The 25,143-nt window shown below is 34.7% G+C and overlaps 1 protein-coding gene and 1 long non-coding RNA gene across 3 annotated transcripts in view; both read right to left on the reverse strand.

Moving 5' to 3' along the window:
* Window positions 1-25,143, reverse strand: part of Nox (NADPH oxidase) — a 54,439-nt gene that overhangs the window by 7,268 nt on the left and 22,028 nt on the right. For both annotated transcript variants that reach the window (XR_016458022.1, XM_090114921.1), the window contains exons 2-15: window positions 11,680-11,774; window positions 11,207-11,318; window positions 10,343-10,440; window positions 9,779-9,899; window positions 9,036-9,186; window positions 7,983-8,193; window positions 6,856-7,079; window positions 6,287-6,475; window positions 5,008-5,201; window positions 4,336-4,472; window positions 3,076-3,260; window positions 2,577-2,670; window positions 1,953-2,080; window positions 1,555-1,672 (exon numbers count right to left, since the gene is read on the reverse strand). Coding sequence is in view for 1 of the 2 variants with exons in the window: in XM_090114921.1 (XP_089971047.1) it covers window positions 1,555-1,672; window positions 1,953-2,080; window positions 2,577-2,670; window positions 3,076-3,260; window positions 4,336-4,472; window positions 5,008-5,201; window positions 6,287-6,475; window positions 6,856-7,079; window positions 7,983-8,193; window positions 9,036-9,186; window positions 9,779-9,899; window positions 10,343-10,440; window positions 11,207-11,318; window positions 11,680-11,774 (2,057 nt within the window). In the remaining variant the exon portion in view is untranslated. The remainder of the gene's footprint in view (window positions 1-1,554; window positions 1,673-1,952; window positions 2,081-2,576; window positions 2,671-3,075; window positions 3,261-4,335; window positions 4,473-5,007; window positions 5,202-6,286; window positions 6,476-6,855; window positions 7,080-7,982; window positions 8,194-9,035; window positions 9,187-9,778; window positions 9,900-10,342; window positions 10,441-11,206; window positions 11,319-11,679; window positions 11,775-25,143) is intronic.
* On the reverse strand, window positions 23,982-24,635 carry LOC149898796 (uncharacterized). The gene is made up of 2 exons (XR_016458032.1): window positions 24,564-24,635; window positions 23,982-24,159 (listed from the first exon to the last, which is right to left on the reverse strand). It is a non-coding gene; the product is annotated as an uncharacterized LOC149898796 (long non-coding RNA).

Consider the following 25,143-nt stretch of genomic DNA (forward strand, 5'->3'; position numbering starts at 1 on the left):
GGAAAATTTTCTATACGCCTGGAAAATTTCTATAAACAAGGAAAATTTCTATACGCCAGAAAATTTTCCATGAGAAAGGAAAATTTAAGACAGGATAATTTCCAAAAGTTCTTTTTTTATTAAATTCCTTGAAGTACGAGGATGGTTCTTATGTAGAGAAAACGTAAATATGTACCACGGGCGAAGCCGGGGCGGACCGCTAGTATTATATAAAACTCAAAGGTGACTGATATAGTGATCTATCAACGCACAGCCCAAACCACTGGACGTATCGGGCTGAAATTTGGCATGCAGGTAGATGTTAGGATCCGCTAAAAAAGGATTTCCCGAAATTCTTGCGGGAACGGGGAAAAACGGGGATGCACGTACAAAGTCGTGGGCGGAAGCTAGTACATAAAAAGATGTTAAAAAAAATAGAGACAGGAATTGGAATAGAAACTCAAAAAGAAATACGGACAAGAATTATAGAATCAGGAATAGGAAATCAAAATTGAATTAATGGAAATCAAAATGTGAGTTTTAGTGAGATTGAATGAATTGAAATAAAAATGAGAATGACGTAAACATAAATGGAATTGGAATTATTAAAAAAAAATACACAAACAAAATCAAATAAAATAGGCATAGGAACAAAAACACAAATAACAATAGAAAAGGTCATATTTTGTAGAAACAGAAAGATAGAAATGGAAAAATTATTTGTTTGCCATTATGTCTTAATACACCGGTGGTGGTACAACTGACACCCTGTATAAGTATCATACAACATACTTTAGGATCCCATTTAAGAAACACATTCACATGTTTTTAAAAAGCTTTCTTTCACCCACTCATTCACTCAACCAACCACTCACTTAACCTACCGACTCACTCAACCCACCCACTCCCTCTACCCACCCACTCACGCTACCCATCCACTCACTCTACCCACCCACTCACACTACCCACTGACTCACACTACATACCCACTATCTCTACCCACTCACTCCCTCCCCCTACACACTCCCTCCCCCTACACACTCACTTACACTACCTACTCACTCCTCTACCCACTCACTCCTCTACCCACTCAGTCCTCTACCCACTCACTCCTCTACCCACTCAGTCCTCTACCCACTCACTCCTCTATCCACTCACTCACACTACCCACCGCCAACACTACCCACTCACTCCCTCTACCCACTCACTCACAATACCCACCCACTCACAATACCCACCCACTCCCTCTACCCACTCACTCACACTACCTACCCACTCCCTCTACCCACTCACTCAAAATACCCACTCACTCTACCCACCCGTTCACGCTAGCCACCCGCTCACACTACCCACTCACTCACAATACCCAGAGTGGGTGGGTATTGTGAGTGAGTGGGTAGTGTGAGTGAGTGGGTAGTGTGAGTGAATTACCCACCCGTTCAGGCTAGCCACCCGCTCACACTACCCACCCGCTCACACTACCCACTCACTCCCTCTACCCACTCACTCCTCTACCCACTCACACCGTACACGTACACCCTATACATAGTAGCATTCTTTAAAATATCTACTTACGTATTAGTTTTCTGTTTATTCTGAACATTATTGAAGACATCGGGCATCGAGTTAGATTTCTCTATCACCTTCAAAGGCGACAAGAAGCTTGGACGTGGGTTTTGCATCGGCGATAATGCTGTGAAGTTTTTAAGATTTTTTTTTATACGTTTGTACAATTTACCTCTCAAAATTTTTTTTAACTGGAAATTTGTATAAGCTACAATTTAAGGGTTATTGTAAAAACCATAAAAATAAAACTCCTATTTACATTCAATTAACAAATCAAGATGATAAAAATAAAACAATCCCACCTTAATGATAACACAAAACATTGATTACCAATATTTTTCACCTATCACATAATTTTCAAAATTCAAATTTACATTCCCGATATATACACGAACAAACATACAAACCTTTGAATTTATTACCATCGTCACAACAGAACGCATCATTGTCAAACGCGAGTGGTGAAACATCGCGAACATCGTTCGAACCTTTGCGATTGCTTTTGCCGCTTTGAGTGGAATTTGTACGGCATTTTCTGGAATGTTTTTGAAATTATTATTTAAAAGTAATGTTTGAAAGATTTTCAAAAGCATTGCTGAATAATTATTGTCAATTACACGAGTACAAAAGTACAATTTTTTTTGTCTTTTTTGTCCTTTGAATTATCAAATCACCAGATGCGGAATTATTTATTTAACACGTGTTTAACACTTTTATTATAGTTACATACTTCATTAATAACATTAAGTAAATGAAATTAATTAAATTAAAATACTATGCACATAAAATCAAATACAACAATAAATTAAGTCCAATCCTTTTATTTTGTAATTTGAGAGTCCAATACAAAACATAAGCCAACAACAAATTCTAACATCATTAATAATTATTGTTTGTCTTATATCACTCACTTAAAAAACACTTAAACACACGCTAACAAACTCACTCACACGTTCACTCACGTACTAACTCACACTCACTCACGAACTATATCACTCACAACACTCACACTCACTCACACTCCAACTCACGTGTGTCCCTGTAAGCGCATCTGTTCCTGCTCGAAGTATGAGTAGAGGCGGTTGGTCCACTCGCCAACACCGCGGATGTGTAGCCAGATGTAATCTGTATGGAATAGTATTTTATTATTATTTATTGTAGGGTGAATTTTTGTACTTAATTATTTTAAACGTTTTAAGAAGTATGTACCTAAAAAATAAAATTTCTAATACTTAGTTAGTCAGGTGCGATATTTCTGAGTATCACATCACTTTTAAGTTTAAAATGAACAGAAAATATTATATCAGTAAAAGTCTGTAAAAGTAAAATACGTAATAACGCGTGGCAAACGGCCACGTGTTATTATGTATTATTGCGTGTTGTAACATTTGAGTGCATCCGCATAGATAATTTGTACACATTGTGCTTGAATGTGTGATGTGTTGTGTGTTTGTCTGTGTGAGCTCGTCTGTGTTCATGCATATGTTTGTGTTTGAACGTGAATAGCTCGTGTATGTGTGTATGTCTGACCGTCCTGCTCGGGCGCGCTGCTGATAGTGAAGGGGTGCCACTCGTAGCGCGCGACGGCCGGCACGCACACGAACACGTAGTCGCCCGAACGGAAGTGGAACAGCGGCGGGCGGCGCACCACCAGCTGCGTCACGCGGGACGGGAGTAACACGCCTGACGCTATGTACGTCTTGCCGCGCTCCGACCTGGGGAGTGGTTGCCGTGGTAACGGAGTTTGTTTACCAATGTATGTGCAAGGCCGATTTTTCAAAGCTTGGATTAAAGTTATCCGTCCAATAAAGTATTACACGATAATATTAAAATGTCACGTAAACTGTCAAACACGGGTAATTAGAATACGTTTTTAAAATAGTAGTTTTATACATTATTCGACAAATAAGTTTTATCCAAGCATTGAAAAATCGGCCCTTAGATTACAAAATAAAAGTCCCTTGTTACGCCACGCTACGACTTACATGTTACACGAGTTGGTTAGGCTTAGATGTAATTACTAACATTAATATTTAGTTTTTGAAGTGAAAACTTCTTTAGCGGCGTTGGGTATAAAATCTTAAACTCGCGTCAGGAGTCAGGACACGTGGCCTGATCGAAAAAGCGTAAGACGGAATTTTTTTTTTTTAGCCCTTATATCCCATGCGTAAGACGGATACCATTCCAAAATATCAAAAATGCTGAACGTTAATAATCAAGTTTTCACTTCTGCCGGCACTCCCCCAGTGCAACCCGTCTTTTTTTTTACTAACAAATGGATCTGCGATATCCGAGTCCTATGCTAAATAATCATAAAATAAAATAAGTAATGGCAACTAGCAGTGTATATCAGTTAGGATGAAAGATGTACCTTGCGCTTACGTGCGCGTGATGACAACCAGTAGTATATACTGGAGGGAAGGAAGATTATCTTAATACTATTATAAAGGCGAAAGTTTGTAAGGATGTATGGATGTATGGATGTTTGTTACTCTTTCACGTAAAAACTACTGAACCGATTACAATGAAATTTAGCACACATATAGAGGGTAACTTGGATTAACACATAGGATAGGTTTTATTCCGGAAATCCCACGGGAACGGGAACTATGCGGGTTTTCCTTTGAAAACGCGGGCGAAGCCGCGGGCGGAAATCTAGTAAGTAATAAATAGCTCCAATCTGCTCCAACTTTTCAAATGTTGCGAATTTGTTGCTATTTCTTTCAACTTTTTCCGTACTTCCTACTATCCATTCGATAATTCACAAACAATCAAATATTTCACACTTACATCGTCCAGCTAAGCCTTAGAATCCTCTCAATCACATAAATAGTACCAGGTGCGATGAACCATTTCCAATAGTTTGGCGCGTGTATAATGAGTAAGGCCCAGAACGGAATGTACAGCAAGTGGGTGAAGTAGAATATCTGGAATTTATTAAATAGTCATTTTTAGTTCTAAAAGAATAACATTTAAATATTTGTACAAAGTTTTGTACACATACAGTGACCTTGGTATGATGGAAGCATCGTGATCGAATTTATTTATATTCTAAACTGTTTTCGAAATATTTGAGGGCAGTTTGTATAAAGCTTTGTAATTACTGATACGAAATTAAATGTTTAAGCTGGATAGATAAAAAATGTGTGCGTGTACTAGTGTACACACGTAAGAAGTGAAACTTCTTTATGACCTTATTTTTCTGAAAATAATTTACAATATGCAACTTTACAGAAATACGTCAATCACGCGTGGTAGGGATAAGAAAAAAATGGCGCGTAACGGAAAAATGTCACGCGTAACGAAAAAATGTTACACTAAATTTTTTTCCAACCCCGATAAATAAGTTTCACTTCAACAATATATTTTTTTCCTTACAAAAGCCACAAAATCAATAAACAAAAAATACACCATAACACATTTCAAATAACTCATAATTTCAAACTATTTCCACAATCTTACCTCAAAACACCCGCCTCGTCTCACAGCAGCCCTACTACACGTGGCTAACACGAGCAATATAACACACAGCGCCAACCCCGTCGGGTTTGCTGCACCCGGCACTAGACCGAATAGACCCGGCTTTGTGGAACTGAGCCACTCCCATGTTGTGTAGTTATGGGCGTTTAGGTGCGGGTCGTTTACTACTATTAGGGCTGAAAGAAGTCAACAAAATTGTTTTAAGTGTACATAATTAATGTGGAATTGGACAAAACGTAAAGAGAACATGTGCTGGATTAATTATTGTACTGGAATTTAAGATATAATAATTTTTTAACTAAATTCACAAAAATGCTATCAAAATAATGACGCACAATAGAATTCTGTAATAAATTATAATTTTATTGCGGGTCATTTGCAGCACGCTGGCTTTTACACCAAAATACTGAAATAAAACATATACCTACTATGTATTTACAAATAAATATACCATATAAAAACTCACCAAAATCACATACACAAAACAAATACAAACTCACCAACTTACAAATACACTGCACCAGCGCGATTTTACCTACAAATACTCACCAAACCAACAAAAATACCCAACAAAATTACATTATAAACTCATTTAAATTAAAACTCACGCAAATACAAACCCACACTTACAACCCATACACTCTCAACTCTAAAACTCACAACACATACACTCACAACTCACACACTCACAACCCATAAACTCACAACTCACAAACTTACAACTCATACACTCACAACTCACAAACTCACAACCCATAAACTCACAACTCACAACCCATACACTCACAACTCACACACTCACAACCCATAAACTCACAACTCAAAATCTCACACCCCATAAACTCACAACTCAAAATATCACAACTCACGCACTCACAACCCATAATAAACTCACAACCCACAAACCCACAACCCACAAACTCACAACCCACAAACTCACAACCCACAAACTCACAACCCACAAACTCACAACTCACAACCCACAAACTCACAACATTAACTCACAACTCACAACCCACAAACTCACAACATTAACTCACAACTCATACACTCACAAACTCACAAGCTCACAGCCCACACACTCACAACCCAAACACTCACAACTCACGCACCCACAAACTTACAACACATACACTCACAACTCAAAAAAACCCACAAACTCACAACCCATACACTGACAACCCACAAACTCACAGCCCATACACTCACAACTCACACACTCACAACCCACAAACTCACAACTCACAAACTCACAACTCACCAAAGTTACACAAGTGCATGGCAGTGTGCAGCACACTGTACCCCACGACCACGACACCTGTGAGTTTGTGTAAGTACACGTGGTGGTCTATCGGTAGAAACGCCGCGAAACCGCGGGAACGCAGTGCGGTGAGGGAACGCCGGAGCATTAGGACTAGGAGCCAGCTGCATGTGAAGTTTAGGCATTGTCCTGGGGGAAATATTTTTTTTTTAGATAAAGCAATAAATTATTAATATTGGAAATTTAAAAAAAATTGATATCGTGAGACAGGTTTTGAACCAGCAGTTTTTACCTTACTGTGGCCCTATGATCGATTCGATCGATTTTGTAACGATGTAAATATAATTTCGTTAACAGATAATGCGAAAAAATTATTCAGAAAAATGTAATATGGTATAATCTAACTAGGTAAAGTGTAAGAGAACCGATTTTTTTTTTAGTATTTCAACCTCCTGTATAAAACTAAGTAGCGGATGTAATTTTCAACATAATAAGAACTTTATACGAATAGATACTAGTACAACAATAACAATACTTAATATTATTAATCATATACAAAAAAAACTCACCACAAGCCCTCGCGAAAATAACGAACACATTACTATCCCAATACTCCACGATCCGAGCAACAAACAGTGCGAAGTTGACACAGAAGAACGCAAGCAAATAGCCGACCAGTGCGAAGTTGTTGCGGATGTACGCGAGTGTGAGTTGGTGCGGCCAAAGTGTGAGTAACCGGGTTGAGAGTGGAGCGGTGGGGGGCGGGCTGGGGGGGACTAGCCAGCGGTCGATACTGGGGAATATTGGATAATATGAGTTAATATATTATACTGTCTTACCACAAAAAACTTTAGACAGGGTTTATCTTTAAGCGCGGGTTCTCTTTAATTTTGTCGTATTTCACTCAGAACTATTAAGGTGACAGATCCCTGGTTTAAAGTTAGACTGTGTTTAAATTGTTTTGTGGTAAGACCAATAGTGTCTCTTGTAGTTTTTATGTAATGTTATTCGTATCACAGTTGTTTATATAATAAATAAAATATTTTAAATTAATAATGAGGTATTACATGTTTGAGTTTGAAAAAAAAACACGACACAATGTAGACTTGGTAGCCAATCATTACACGTGATGACTGCATAAGTAAATTATGAGCAAACTGAACAGACAGTTTCCGCAAATGTATCTACTCAATATAATATCAAGTGAACCGTTTCTTTATTGTCAATTGCATTTTCTTTTATGGGAATTTTTTTGTTTTGTAAAGTTAAATGTTTCTTTTTCCCCTAAATGTGGACCTAAAACCTAATGGACAAGTTTACCAATCTCTCGATGCATCAGCTATCGCAAGAATGACGAGCAAATTGAATAGCTGCAGTTCCCAAAATTTTCTGAGTGTATGGGGTGTATGCGACCCACCTGGTGCAAGTGTACACATAACCATGTTTGTGTGTGGTCTATTTGTGTTTTAAAATAAACTGTCTTAATGTAATCTCCAAAAAAGATTTTTTTCTGTTTAAATCATAAAAAAGACGTTTTATAATATTATATACTATGTATAAGGCATTAAGAAAGACAAATTGCATTGTTATTTTGTAAGATTTTTATTGTATGTGTACAAAAAAGTTTAATATAGTTATTATTTAATAAAGTTAAGTTAAAGTTTGTGTGTTGTCAATTGTGTGTGTTTTTCCTCACCTAATAGATAAGTTATCAATCAGCCCCGGGTGCCTCATCAGCTGATCCCTCAAATCCTCACAGGTAATAGCCCCCCTCTCACTCCCCCCCGCGTCATCAAACAACGCGGCGGTAAGTTCGAGTAATTGTTGGGAACTAAAGCGCATCCCGTTCTCGTGCATACACGCGCGCATTACGTGAAGGAGTTCACGGTGTTGGATTAGACCATCCCCTGTTAAAGGGCTTAATGTTAAGGGTTGGTGCAACGTTTTAAAAATTTGACATTATTCTTAACTATAAGTAAAATGTGGTGAAACCAAGAAGCTTATATCTAATACACTGAAGATTTCAGTATGAACATTAACTTGTAACAAGAAAATAGGACCTTGAATGACGCCTGTATGTTTTTTTATCCCTTTCACACCCACTTGCTAGTGAGGTGTATTATAAGCTTCTTGGGTGTAACCAAGCATTCAAATACTTTATAACTATAAATTTATTTTTTTGGGAAGCATTTGAATGTTAGAAAACTAAATATCAAATTCAAAAATGGCCGCGTTACATCGTTAACCTATTATAAATTTAAAAAAAAATCGTTGTTAATTATATCAATTAAATCTAGATGTCGTGCGATGTGTCACAGACACATAAAACTGTAAAAGTAGAATAAATTCAATTGCTCTGGTGGGATTACAGGTTGTCGAGTGGTCAGGCGTCGCTCCGGAATGGCAAAAGACGCGGGTTCGAATCCTGCTGAGTGATCGAATTTTTTTCTATTCTAGAAATCGGTTCAGTAGTTTTTATTTTATTTTATTTTATTTTATTTTATTTTGGTCCAGTAACAGATTGCAGAACAATTCCTTATATCTAGCTCTTATCTAATAATACATATAAATTCTACAACCCAATTAATACCGTACACAGCTTTGAACCGAAAAACAAAAACCGTTTACATTATGACCATGTTTTTGTTCCTAATCCATATCTATACCAAGCTAATTTTGCGTTAAGAAGTAACAAACATACAAATAAACTTTCGCATTTATATTAGTAGAATAAACTAAATATTCTTACCATCCAAATCATAAACTTTGAACAGGAATCGAATCTTCTCCTCCGGCGCCTGTCTGCCGAACCGATGTACTGCCGCTATGAACTCATGTTGCGATATTGTTCCCGAATTATCTTCGTCGAATATTTGGAACACGCGTTCCGTGAAAAATGGCTGCAATGTGGTTTAAAATTATAATAAAAAAATAATATTTTTTTTACAAAAATTTATCCGGTTCCAAATTCGGAACGACACAAAAAAATAATGGGACCAAATGAAATAAATAAATATAAGGTAATCAACATCAAAGCGGAGGTAACAAACAAAATAAAATACGATTTGAGAAGATTTATTACAAATGCCTTCAGGTGACTACAATGTTGTTGGAAATCTGTACTAATATTATAAAGAGGAAAGGTTTGTAATTATGTACCTATGTATGTATGTATGGTTTTCACGCATAAACTACTGGACCGATTTTGATGAAATTTGGCACAGATAATCTTTAGACCCTGAGAAAGAACATGGGCTACCTTTTATTGCGAAATATGTACCACGGGCGAAGCCGGGGCGGACCGCTAGTAAGGAATAACTATAGATGGCTACACTGGTGTTGAATATTAGGAATGGCTACTTACAACATTGTTGAAAATTGCAAATGGTTTTAATGATGAAAAGAAAGAATGACTACATTGTTGAAAATTAGGAATAGCTGCAATTATTAAAATTACAATGTTTATTTTAACAAAAAACAACAGATACTTACGTTCTTAGAAACGACAATCTTCTGGAATTGTTCTCTTGTGATCTCTTTCCCATCTCCCACTGTGTCGCGGAATAATTTCTCTAATCTATCTACACTTGGCTTGTCTATACCTGCTCGAGGTCTGAAATTAAATAGGATTTATTTGAATTGGACTGGGTTTTATTTTTAGCAACAGTACAAATATTGTTTGTATTTTGAAGTGAAAACTTCTTTAGCGGCGTTGGGTATAAAATCTTAAACTCGCGTCAGGACACGTGACCTGATCGAAAAAGCGTAAGACGGATACCATTCCAAAATATCAAACATGCTGAACGTTAATAAGTAATCAAGTTTTCTTCTGCCGGCACTCCCCCAGTGCAACCCGTCTTTTTTTTATAGAAACAATTTTTTGTGAATTTATGCTTTCGTTAATTATGTAAGTACATATATTGTTTGTTTTAGCTTCTCTACTTCATAAAATATGAAAATAACTTTTGTCAAAAAAACAACAACAAAAATTATAAATCGGAATATTCGTAACTTTTAATCGGTTTTATAAATAGTTTTTTCTGTCAAAATACATACCGATTAGTAGTAACAGCAGATAGGAAGTCCATGATATCTTCAGCGGTCGCCCACCCGTCACCATCCGTGTCAACTACACGTAAGAACTTCTTTGTTACCTGCAATTTTAATAAGGGCCGATTTTTCAATGCTTGGATAAAACTTATTCGTCGAATCCATACTTAATATTATAAATGCGAAAGTAACTCTGTCTGTCTGTCTGTTACTCAATCACGCCTAAACTACTGAACCAATTTGCATGAAATTTGGTATGCAGATATTTTGATACCCGAGAAAGGACATAGGCTACTTTTTATTGCGAAATATGAACCACGGGCGAAGCCGGGGCGGACCGCTAGTAATGTATAAAACTACTATTTTAAAAACGTATTCTAATTGCCCGTATTTGACAGTTTACGTGACATTTTAATATTATCGTGTAATACTTTATTGGACGGATAAGTTTTATCAAAGCATTGAAAAATCGGCCCTTATTCTATTTAAGTTCCAAATATTTACTTTCACATTATAAGTGAAGATGATAAACTAAAAACTGCTAGAAAAGAGAAAATAATTATAAAAATAGTATTCTCGCGGAAAAATGAAGAAAAAATAATAGCTTAAAATCGTATTAATTTACAATTAAATCGGGTTCATTCTTAAAATTGGTCAAAATATTATTTTGGTATACGCAGCCATATAAAAAAATAATACTAAATTATATCAAGTAGCTTGAATCCGCTATCTAATAAATATCCGAGCGGTTTTTTCGAGATCATTTTATAAGACGCATTGACATAAATAAACGCGAAAGATGGACAAACAGTCACACACATATTAAAATTGAAGTATTCACACAAAAATAAGTTCAGAAAGTATACTTACAACTTTATTCTTCAAGATAAGCTTGAAAGCATCAGGTGTGATCACCTCATCACCACACAGCACATACGCCACGCTTTCCACTTGTTCTACGAAATCCAATTGTTTTTCATCCCTGAAATAAATAATTTTTACATTTATATAAGAAATTGTTAAAAAAACGTACTTTTTAGCTATCATAATTACTATTAAGCATTTTGTTTTTCTATCTGTACCTATATGCTAATACAATGCATTTAAAACTTTTATTATTATTATATTACCTAAGCTGAAATAAGTAAAATGCTGTTTTTTTTTCAACATAATAATATGATTAACGAATGATAAATAAATGCAATACATATATTTTTAAGTTAATAGTTAATACTAAAACCAAACATACGATTTTCAAAGTATAACTTGACCATGAAAAATGTTATCATGTACTTTTTTGTAGCTAATTAAAAATATTCTAGACAATACTAACAAAAACTTACGTTAATCTTGCCTTCAAGAATTCTATCCAATCCTCTTGCAACAAATGATCATTCCCATCCACGTCGAAAAGTCGAAATATTCTGTCCAAGAAGTCCTGGAACAAAAACAATAATAATTTTAATCATAAAAATATCCATTGCCTTAGCAACCTCAAAAGAAGTTGACTATTCATGAACACTTGCAATATTTTATATGAATAAAAAAGATTTGAAACTACGAGAAGTAGGTAACTAATATATTTCATAAAATATTCCAAAATTAATAATTATACGATGTCGATACGTAATAGTAGTAACACTACTTGCATAGTTATTTCTATAGATACTCATTGGTTAAAATTCATAACTATATCTACATATTCTTCTAAAATAAATATATTAATCTTAAAATTTAAATATTCAACGCTAATTACAATTATTACTAAACAAATATTACTTACTTACGGCTTACGGCAGATTGTGATAAAAATTCAAATGCAAATCGAACACATTTATGTTTTTTAAAAAACTTTGTCAGCCAGCATAAGTTTTTGACTTACCCGCGTTATGTTTTATAATTTTTTTTTATACGAAAGGTTACCAGACTATTGTTGAATTATTCTCTATAAATAGAAAGAAATAAATCTCTATAAATGTCACGAATGAATAAATATTATTAATAATTAAAAAATCCGTTCATATAAATTTAGCAATCAGGTTCTATAATAATTATACAACAAACCAATTAATTTTAGACATCGTACATGAAAACATTTTACATATTAATGAGCACATTCACATCGGATAAGAAAAACCGCGGAACGTTAATTACCCGCGCTGTCAGATGGATGACAGGTGACAGCTGTCAGTGCGCTGTCAAAATTGCAGTTGACAGGCGCACGGGCGGGATCCGTGAATGATTATATGTCGAAACGATTTAAGTGATAGCCTAATGTGACATATATATTTTTTGTTCTTATAACATTAACATTGTCGCTAATATTATAATCATTTTTATTACATTTTCCACTAGACTTGATATTTTGACCTTATTATATCAGTTTACAAACCTTAGCATCAAGATGGCTTACAACGATTCCAAATTCAAAATTTTAAAATAAGTTTATAAAATTCTCGAAGTTTGCTCATTGAGATACACAATTACTACGTAGGAATAAATAGCTCAATGAGTTTGCTAGTAAGTTTTATAAGTTTTTTGTTATTTGCAGTACATCGAGAAGTTCATCGAGGGTGTTGTTTCAGCATTCAAAAAGCAACATAGGATCTTTCCACGATGAAATGAGATCAATATCGGCATCTTCATCAATAAAGTTACACAGATTACTTACTAAATATATATTTTTTTAGATTGTATTTATTATTGTATTGTGTATATTGCCATTGTCCATTTAGTAGATTGTAAGTTTATAAGTTTAAGTTTTTAGAATTAGTATTTTGTTTTTTTTATGTATAAGAGTTATATTTTTAGTCAGTACCGCATTAGGTTAATCCTGTAAAGGTAATTGATATGTGTGTGAATAAATAAATAAATATATAATACCATACGTAAGTTATACCTTACTAGCTTTTCACCCGCGTAATGAATGAAATGAATGAAAAATACTTTAATGTACACCATATAGGACAATTTAAAACACAATATAATAACTTATATCAATGTACAGAGGGCGGCCTTATCGCTGACAGCGATCTCTGCCAGGCAACCCAAAGGCGTACATATGGAACATAATATGGAAACACGACGGAAGATTTATAATAGGCAGTGGGAATGTTATCATCATCATCATCAGCCCATATACGTTCCCACTGCTGGGACACGAGCCTCCTATGAGAGTACAGGCCATAATCCACCACGCTGGCCAAGTGCGGGTTAATAATAGGTATATAGTGAAGAAATATTTAATCCAACACTTGCTAAGGTAAATTTCAAAGTCATGTTATATGTAATTACAGTCATGTGTTCCTCGTGACGTGTCAAGGCGTCAGATGTCACGACACTCTTATCAGCCATCGTGGGATAGGTGTGAATGTGTGAAACTAGCCTGGTGTATGACTTTGTTCGTTTTTGACAACGGTTTTTCATGTGATTTTCAGTAATCATTATTATCTATATTCTATACTATTTATACTTATACTTATATTATAAAGCTGAAGAGTTTGTTTGTTTGAACGCGCTAATCTCAGGAAATACTGGACCGATTTTTTTTAGTGTTAGTAGAGTGTTAGATAGCCCATTTATCGAGGAAGGCTATAGGCTATATATCATCTCGCTAAGACCAACTGGAGCGAAGCAATGGGGGTAAAATCGCGGAACACAGCTAGTTAGTTTATGTATTACAAAATATAGCATGTAAGTAAAATTCTACAAAAAATAAACAGGTTTATCGAGATTCGACGATATTTAGTTATTCTGTAGCACAAGACAATCAACAGTAGATTAGTTGATTCTGGTATTGAATTCTTAATAAAAATTTATCATCAGTTGAAGAATTAGGCACTAATGAACACTTGCACACTTGTTTGAACAAATAATTCTTCCGTCTAACAGGTACCTACAATAATTACAAAAATGATAGCATAGGATTATCGGAACATTAGGTATTTAAATCTAAATTGCACCCTCAACGTCTCACTGTGTACATATTAAAGGAAAATAATAATGGTTCCGACAAATAAATAAATCTCCAGCTATCTCTGTCCGACTTTTATTCTAATTTACCAGCGTTATAATAATATACCGACAAAAAAATTCAAAGCATACCGAATAAAATACCTAAATTTTGCTGACACCTATGAACACAATCAAATTACATTTCTACTTAAAAATATATTAAACTTCGAATAACAAAACTAAACTTCTGAATAAAATACTGAACCTCCGACGAGATTACTGGGTTACTGACAACAGAGGTCATGTCAATATAATCATTCTTTTACGAATTTTATGAGTTATTTAATTTTCTAGTGTTGGTTACCAAATATATTTTTTAACTCTCAACATTGATGAAAATACCGAAACTGGTCGGACCGCGCGATCGGCTCCGTCGACGCGCAAAAAAAAAATCAAGTTTAGGTTAGGTTAGCCGTTAGGTTAGGTTAGGTTAGGTTTCTTAAAAAAAAAACTACACAGAAATAGGAGCCCCGCGAAGCGGGGCTCCGTCGACGCGCAGAAAAAAATCAAGTTTAGGTTAGGTTAGCCGTTAGGTTAGGTTAGGTTAGGTTTCTTAAAAAAAAAAACTACACAGAAATAGGAGCCCCGCGAAGCGGGGCTCCGTCGACGCGCAAAAAAAAATCAAGTTTAGGTTAGGTTAGCCGTTAGGTTAGGTTATGTTAGGTTTCTTAAATTTTCATGAATTAGAATTCATGATTATAGTAAGTACATTTTTGTATTTTTAATAACTTTCTGGACAAGCGCCAACAATAGAAATTTAAGTATAACATTGTAGTAAAAATAGCACAGAGTTTATGAAAAATTAAATGTAATTGATGAATTTCTAGTTGGCAAGTAAAGGTAATAATTACAAAGCATTGTTATCAGTAGAACATAATTTTATATGGTAAAAAAGTATTACAGCAATTAACAGTCATAAGATTTTTTCTAAGATTTAAGTATATCATTCGGTCGTTTCGTCATTTTTAGTCGGACAGAAGTAGTCGGAGATTTAGTATTTCGGGCAGTAAATATTATATTTTTAGTAAGGACATTTTTAAATTTATTATCGGAGCTTTTATTACTACCCCATATTAAATACATAAATAATCAAAACAAATCAGAAAATACAGCAAGCAGTTATCCTAACAACTGCTATTAATAAGATAAAATTAAATAAACAACTTCTTTAAATTATTCTTAAAACTAATGAACACTTGCTGACTTGCACACTTGTTTGAACAAATCTCACACTCGACAGTGTTCACGTAATTTTTTCAGCGCCGTAAAATCCAATTTAATACACTTCAAATAAAACTACAATTATTTATTAGTTTGATATCTTTATCAATATATTTTATTATAATAAATTGCCTCTAGTGGTAACAACCAGCAATTTACTACAAGTTTCAATTACTCTTGTAAATAAAATAAGACGCCCATTGCATGTATGTAGTCACTTTCAAAGACTATTTATATTTATGTAATTATTTTTCTTAACTAAACTTTATACCTGCCTGCACTTGGGGGAAAAATTATAAATAAATAAGCCATAATAAACAGCACATGAAAATTGTTTTTTTCATAGAAAACAAATATATTAAATCGCGATATATTATTTTGTTCTGCTTCAGAGGAAAACAAACATAATATCTATATTTAGATTAGAAAATGAGCGTTATTTTCCGCAATTTTCTTATCAAGTTACTGTCTGCAACTTTTGTATGAAATGTCATTTCGAAAGAAAAACAGACTTCTATAACCGAGTGGTTCAATTTAAAGCTACCTAGTGGGTACCTATTCTTCTCCCACAAACAAACTTACAAACTTTTCCTTTTTTATAATATGTATAGGTACCGACTACCGATAAATAAACACAGATACTAACGCCCATAGCACGTCGTTTGACGCGTCTGACGCGTCTGACAAGTTAATCTGTTATCATACAAACACACAACATAGCCTAAAGGTTTCTCAAATTAAGTATCGTAAGTAAATGTACCCTATACCTCGTAGGCTTATATTATTTAAAACTACATTACAAGTTAATAAAACGAGCTTTTAAGCTGTATTTCAGTTATTACAAACTTTTTTAACAATTTCATCAAAAACCCGGTTTACAGAAAGGACTTTAAAACTTATCTTATGTCGAATTCTAACTTCTAATTGATAATCCTTTTATGTTAACTGTTAAGTCGGTAAAAAGTTGCAACAAATATGTCACAACTCTGTTACAAGCAAATATTAACAAATTGTACACCTTAATCGTGAAGTTTATTTCTGTTAATTATAGCAATTACATTAATTGCTTGTTACATGCAAATATCGATAAATCAAATAGCCAGGTGTTAACATTGATCTACTTAACAAGGTTGAAGCAATATATCTGCCTTTAAAAGCTTATTTCCTATCGTCAAAAGTTTAGGATTTGATTACGTAGTTTTAACTAGGTCTTGCAAGCATTGATAAGACATTCTTGACAGAAATCATCATACCACACTTCAGTACTCGTTATTTTTGTTTTCGTGACGTAAAATCGTTCCAAGGGTTGCGTCATTTGGTTGGTTGAGCGATTTAGACAAAAAATTTAAACGTAAATAACATCATAGATCTTTGCCTTTGAGATCTTTGCCTCAAAAATTGTATGATATTCCATTTGTTCACGTAATTAAGTGAAAAACAAGTGAATATTTTAAACTTTATACCTAGCTAAGATCGAATTTTCAGGTTCTAAGAACCTTTTAATATATATATAAGTTACTAGCTTTCCACACGCGGCATCGCCCGCGCAGTCAAAGAAAAACCCGCATAGTTCCCGTTCCCGTGGGATTTCCGGGATAAAACCTATCCTATGTCCTTTCTCGGGTATCAAAATATCTCTATACCAAATTTCATGCAAATTGGTTCAGTAGTTAAGGCGTGATTGAGTAACAGACAGACAGACAGAGTTACTTTCGCATTTATAATATTAGTATGGATTAAATATATATTATACTTAGCTACAGAACCTCATAATGTTTTCGTAAATAACGTGATTTCTCAGTACCTATACATTCAAATTGTTTCTTTTTAACAGCAATTTGATGTGGTGTGTTCGTACTTTGTACTGTGTACCTACAATAAAGTTTTCATTAATTAATTCATTCATTCACTAAATTCTTTCTCCGTCCAAACAAATCAACCTTGACCCAATTACAATACATTAAATCTAATCAAAACATAATCCCCTTTTCTGTCGCCGCAGTCGAGCAAGATACTATCAGACCAGTATATCAATGTCATCTGTACATCGTAATCGAAGAATCGAGCCTAATGCTTATTTCGTGACGCTCAGATTGAGATCGCGCGTCTGTCACCGGGGTAGTACAGACGTGCGACTTTTAGTCGTGGTGCGATTAAAAGTGCGATTAAAAGTTCGAATGAGATAGATTTTGTTTAAGCTTACAAAATGTAATTGTCGCGTTCAACAGATTCCTGGAAAACATAAATATAAACGTAGAAAACTTGCCTGCGACCAGACAGTGTAAAATATTCGTACGCATTGAAAACTGAAGCTATAGAAAAAAGTATCATAATGGTAACTCATATGACACAATATTATTTTGTATCACAATGCGGATTCGTTATATGTACTTGTGGTTCGTCGTGAACAGGATGAGATAGAATTTCACTCACCATGTGTTCGATGAAATATCTAATTCTACCTACGTGCGACTAAAAGTCGCTCGTTTACTCCGCAACAATCGCGACCGGATCAAATACATTGCGACACAACATTGTCCCAACAGGTCTATCAAGGTATGTTATTTATTACATTGCCTACATATTAGTAACAAATACTTAATACCTAAGTTATTCATAACATTTTAACTATTATTTAAGTAACAATAAATTATACCGTCCTGTAATTTAAACCGTTTTCACTACATAGTATAAAACAAAGTCGCTTTCCCTGTCCCTATGTCCCTATGTCCCTATGTCCCTTTGTACGCTTAAATCTTTGAAACTACGCAACGGATTTTGATGCGGTTTTTTTAATAGATAGAGTGATTCAAGAGGAAGGTTTATATGTATAATAACATCCATTAAATAGTGGAGAAGTACTGTTATTTTTGAGGTTTCTAATGTGATGTCGTAAAAAATTACATTTTTTTGAAAACGCAGGCTGAACCCTACGAGTTTTATCAAAATAATGTACTAAGTATTATACACATTGAAAAGGTCTACAGAAAAGTCCGCGATGGTATATGTCTATCTCCTAAGGCTAACCCACAATAACTTTTTTTTGTCATTTACTTTTTACGACAAATAATGGCTAATTTTCGATGCGATTTTAACCAATACTGTCAATACAGCATTAATCCTTAACCAATTAAATACCTTGAATACATTGTTCATTTAATATAGATCTATATGGCCCTTTACACCGTATGATTTAAGTGAATAATGTCGAAGATATTACAGATTTAAAAATTGCGGGACGTAGCGTTTGCGGCGGTACCGGCCGGCCACCCGGCTATATCTATTTTATACCCGTGCGAAGCCGAAGCGGGCCGCTATGTTTTTATATACAACGTTCACAGTTTTTCTGTAGTGTATTTAGTATCAGCATTGCACCCGTGCGAAGCCGGGGCGGGTCGCTAGTCATATTATAAATCTAAATCCATCATGTTATAACGAATTTACTAAGGTATTAACGTAGTATATTATTATTAGTCTGTGGTATTAATATAATATGGAATCTGAATATTCTGTTGCCAGACCAAAAAATCCAAAAAATTCATCTTTAGGTATCAGGCAATACCTATAACATATTTCTAATATTTTAATATAATATGAAGCCGATTAGCATATATAAATCCATGCAACAATTTGCAAACACAAATAAAAAAGATAATAATTTCCATTTACGCATACAATATCCGCCACATTATTTTAATGCGTTAAATTTCCAAAAACGGTATTTTATACAATTTACACCGAAGGACATCACTACCACGATTGGTACGTGCTATCACTAATCGGTATAGAAATATCTATACTCTATACTCTATAGTATTTTAGTGTTGTCAAAGATAAATATCATTATACCCGTTTCTTTATAATTTAATAATTTTTGAGCTTGCTGCTTCATTGATGCGACTTTCATACGAATACGGAGATAGGGATAGATATAAATATATAATATTGACGTTTGCACACAGAATCCTGAATTAAGTAAAAATATTTGAGGAATTGAGATACCTAATCAATTCATAGAAAATCAGGATTTATGCATTGCCTGGCACGTGGTATTTATCTCTATAGATTATGTGTTACAAACTATAAGTGTTATGTGCAGGGACGGATTTATAACACCAAAAAAAACACTTTTAATAAAAAGATACTGTGGTACGATGCATTAGAACTTTAACAGCAATTATAAGTAAAATAATTAGTTTCCATGTAGGTGCATTTATAGATCAAACAGATGACCGAAAAACTTTATTTTCTGGTATCTTTCTTAACAGGCATCGCTTTCTATGATAATGCTACCATTTATCAATCATTAATTATTGATGATGTCCTGTTCTTTCTATATATGAATTAAGTTTATTTAAAAGGATTCTCATATATTAATTATAAACTATTCGGTTTGTAATTGGTATATAGGAGTATAATTAGCAACATTGTCAAGTTCCTGCAAGTTTCCCGGGGCCCTTAATTATTCCTTTAAGTCCGGTCCTGTATATTAATGCCGCCACATTCCCGATCATTTCTAAGCTAATAACCAATCCATATAAAGCTGTACAAGACGCTGTACCTTTCATATCGCCCCTTTAGGCCATAATGAGTGTTCATTAACTTATTTATCACGGCTTTGGTACCAAACTTGGTGTTCCTGAAGTTAATGGCTGTTCTGAAGGTACGGAATGACACACTAATTGGATCTGTGGGACGTGCCGAATGATAGAAGGGGGTAAACATCCTACTTCCTTATACTATTTAGTGATCTGTGCTAATATTATTTACCTACACGAAATATCTATTTTCAAAACCCGGCGGTAAATGTTTAATGTTCTGTATTTTGACGGTTCAAAAGCTCTTCTAAACAAAGTGTAATAGGCTAAATAAATGCTTGAGTTTGGGAGATTGGAAGTATGGAAGTATGAATGATTACGCTCTTTCGCAAACATAGATTGACTTGACCGTGTGAAATTTGGTACAAAGTTAGATTTTAGACTTAACACATAAACATTTTCGTAGTTGTACATAACGTTATCCCGATAGTCAAGAATAAAATTAAACCCTTAACACGTTCGCTGCGAAACAGGGCTTGAAACACCCTGTCCGTGTCTCGTCGTTATAGCGGTAGGAAAAAACTTAAGCTTCTCTGTCGTGCGGGTGGCATAACTTCCATCTGGTTCAGTGTAGGAAAGTGATATCTATATATCTGAGATGTGCTATTGATTCCTAGTTCAATGGTATACCGACCTTAATACCGGGTTTCTTAGACCTCGTGCCGCACTGAACAAATAAAAATTCTAACACAGTGCGGAACGAGGTTGCGAACACCTCGTACCACCGCGCACCTCGTACCGCACCCTAAGCTAGCTTCACGCGGTTAGTGTTGTGCAACGCATTCGAGACTATTTGTGGAACAACTTATTGAAGCTTTTACAAAGAAGGACTTGAATGTGGATACAGGTACCTAATTTTCAAACTACTCGTTATAATAAATATCGTTAATAGAAACGTGAATGTGACATGTTGAGTAACTTTCTTCAAATAGGTTGATAATCATGATTACTATTAGTGTGTTTGTTCATTGAATCAACTAGCGGCAAATCCAAAACACCCGGCAATCGGTGTATGGCTCATCAAAATTTAACTCTTGCCCAAGTCAACAAGCCAACAAACAAGGCACATCATCTCTTAAAGGGATCAAAGAAGAGGAGATGTGTAGGATGTTACGAAAAACTCCGCATCTTCTTAACAAGTCGTGAGGCCGACAAAAAAAGTAAAGGAAATTCTCACAGAATGCACTGGTTGCAAACAATATTCTGGTTTGGCCTGTTTTAATAAAAAACATCCATAAATTTGATAAATAAATACAATTAAATAAAATCGATATTTCTTTTCCCATCACTAAATTATATGAAAAACTGCTATTGTTCAGTGCGGTATGGGGTACATCAGACCCCACATTTTATTTTACCCATAGAATCTAAACTAACTAATCTAACCACGGGCGGCGGTAGATTTAGGTTAATGAACTCATTGTTAATAATAATCACGACAAAAGCCGCACACTTTGTCTTATTTGGCGCCAAAAAAAGGATTTTGGTCTCCTACGGGCGGTGGGGTTTAATATGCCTCGTGCCGCCACAATGTCTGGTATAGGACAAGGTTTAAAACGACCCGTAACGCAGTAATGGAAAGTACAGATATATCTGTGCCGCAGCGAACGTGTTAATGCAGTCGGAATACATAAATATTTTTGAAGTGAAACTTCTTTATCGGGGTTGGAAAAAAATTTAGTGTAACATTTTTTCGTAACGCGTGACATTTTTCCGTACGCGCCATCTTTTTCTTATCTCTATCACGCGTGATTCGACGTATTTCTGTAAAGTTGCATATTATAGTAAATTATTTTTTGAAAAATAAGGTCATAAAGAAGTTTCACTTCTTACGTGTGTACACTAGTACACGCACACATTTTCTTTATCAATACTGCAGAGTTCATTATCTATTATAATCACAGGAAATAAAGCAACCCTGATGTAAGCAATAGCCGTTATTATGTCTCAAATAATTAATAAATAATAACGATAAGCTTGTTGCGAACACAACAACGATATGTGATAAAAACATAAAAGTGAGAAATGCATATCGTGTAGGTACTTACAAACATGCAGAAATAAAATCACTTTCACACGTTGTTTTACAACTTGTTACCTAACAATTACTCCACAAAAGAGCAGATTAGTCATTAATAATAAATATAATGTTAAGAGCAGTTCAGTAATTTAACAATATATTATTCCAATAGCCCTGTAGGCTAGATATAGTTAACCAAAGCAATTATAAACCCAAGTGTAGCAAGCAATTGACAGGTAATTTTGAAGATTGATGTCCAGAACACGAATGATCATTAATAACAAGTGATATAGTTTGATTGATAGTTCATTTGATACTTTGCCTACTGTATTGATATACTCTGTGATTTACATTGTAAGGTGATAGGAGTTTGTTTGGGAGCCCTTTATTTATTGAAGTTTTTGAAAAAGTTAAAAGACGTATTGCAAAAAATATGGCAAATTAATTAATGATAATGAAATTAATTGTCTATAAGTGAATGTGTAAATAATGTCGATGTGTAAATAAATGGCGTTTTTTCCTTAAAATAGCTATAATTTTTGCTAAAATTTGTCAGAGATAATAATGTTCCAAAAATGTAACATAGAAGAAGAGACAATTCTTCCTATTGTAATCAAAGGCACTTGCTACTCATGCCACAAAAGAACTTCATAAATAAATTCAATAATAATTCAAAAAGCATATCAAATAGCTTTTACCCTAAAATTACAAGTACCTATAATTCATTACAATTCAGTTAAGCCTAACAGCCTATACGTTAACATTTTCAAATGCAAATAGATTCGTGAGTGCCAAGAATTTGGTACAATCAACTTGATTTAATGTATTATGGGACAAGGTAAAGGATTTGTGAATTCAAACGTACATAGTACGACCGCGCCTTATGAGCAAGACATAGACTATGTAATAAAAATAAATAATTTGGAAAATCCAAAAGTGCACGCCTCATAATTTTTTTTTAATAAATATTTATTAATTATTAATTTTGTTTATTTAATAACAATTAAACCACATCGAATCAGACCCTGAAAAATGAAAGGGTTCTATTCCTGAGCATACTCAAGCGTAAGAGAAAAAAAAAGACTCGATTAGTAAAGTATTTCGGTCGCTATCGTGTTAACAAGAAAAAAACCGGCCAAGTGCGAGTCGGGCTCGCGCACAAAGGGTTCCGTAGCAGCAAATATAATAAATTACAGTTAAATCAACCTATCTCAAAAACTATAAGAGATACTTTGATCAAACCAAAAATCGTTGAAAGAGTTAATTAGCATGCATCACCTCTATTTTTTTTAGAATTTTATACCCCGTAGTTATAAAAATAGAGGGGGGGGGACATACTTTTTACGACTTTGAGAGCTGATATCTCAAAAACCGTTCACTTTAAGAAAAATGTTTTTTAGAAAACTTTATATCATTTTAAAAGACCTTTCCATTGATACCCCACACGGGTATGTACATCGAAAAAAAAAATTTCATCCCTCAGTTACATGTATGGGGGGCCCCACCCCCAATTCTTTTTTTTACTATTTAGTGTCATATTTTTGTAGCGGTTCATACAACACATATTCCCATCAAATTTCATCACTGTAGTACTTATAGTTTCCGAGTAAATCGGCTGTGACAGACGGACAGACGGACAGACGGACAGACGGACATGACGAAACTATAAGGGTTCCGTTTTTGCCATTTTGGCTACGGAACCCTAAAAAGGATCCGCACATACAGACACACGGACGTCCAAGACAGAACTTTTTTCAACTGTTTCTTCTTCTTCTTCTTCTTCTTCTTCTTCTTTTTCAAATGGTAACTCCCGATCCCAGTGAGGACGGATTCTGCCAATGTCAAGTTTTGAACGGATGGTCAGTTTAAGTTAATGCTTATGTTAAGCGTGCTCTGTGCTGAGGAAAAATCACGGTTGAGATGATTTACTTTTTATTTACTGAAAGACTTCTTACATGGAGCTGTATAACCTGACAAAGAACAAATATTGGTTATAGACAACACAACACATCACAAAAGCATAACATAAAATAGGTATAGTCAGTGGGAGTTCAAAATTTTAGATTGTTAAAATTGATAAATTTTGATAGGATATTCACAAATGAGGTAGGGACAAGGCAAAGTAAACACTTAAAATTAGTAGGGAGGGGAACATCTGGGGGAAGGATATCCAGAAGTGAGATACGGAGCTTAGGGCAAACAAAGAATAAATGGTCATAACTTCCTTCGTCTATACCACACTCACAGAGAGAATGGTCACGAACATGAATTTTAAATAAATGATTAGGAGTGGTATTGTGACCCAAACGGAGGCGGCAAATGGTGGAAACAGTAGGCTTGTCTATATTAGGGAAACGGAAGAACCAGGGCTTACGTGGAATTGAGGGTTGGATATCTCTATAAAATTTCCCTTTGGTTGAATTTTTCCACTGACTGTTCCATGTATGATCCAAGCGGTCCTTAGAAAGAGAAGAGAGATCGTGGGCATAATTAGAGTAATGCTCCAGAGTACCATGTTGAATGGCAGATTTAGCCAGAACGTCAGCTTTCTCATTGCCTACAATACCAGAATGGCTTGGAATATGTACTAAATCTACCTGAAGCCCTTTTCTGAAGCAGTTGTAAAGAGCAGATTTTATTAGAAAGATGATAGGAAATTTAGACTTCGAGCGGAAAGGGTTAGAAGTAATAGTCTGAAGACAGCTGAGGGAGTCCGAAAAAATAACTGAATTTTGGAGATTATGAGAGTCGATAAAATTGAGAGCTTCCAAGATAGCTGTGGCTTCACCAGTAAAAACAGAAGAGAGAGGGGGACATTTAAATTGTAAAATAGTGTTAGAGTTATGGTGCCATACAGCAACCCCTACAGCAAGATGTTTTGACACTTTTGAGGCATCCGTAAAAAAAAGATTATAACCACGCCAGTAGGAAGAAACCAGACAGTTAAAAGCAAC

Source organism: Colias eurytheme, chromosome 22 (assembly GCF_061535395.1).
Source record: "Colias eurytheme isolate Ceu_HAF_F1 chromosome 22, ilColEury1 Martin Lab GWU primary, whole genome shotgun sequence".
Classification (NCBI taxonomy): Eukaryota; Metazoa; Arthropoda; class Insecta; order Lepidoptera; family Pieridae; genus Colias; species Colias eurytheme.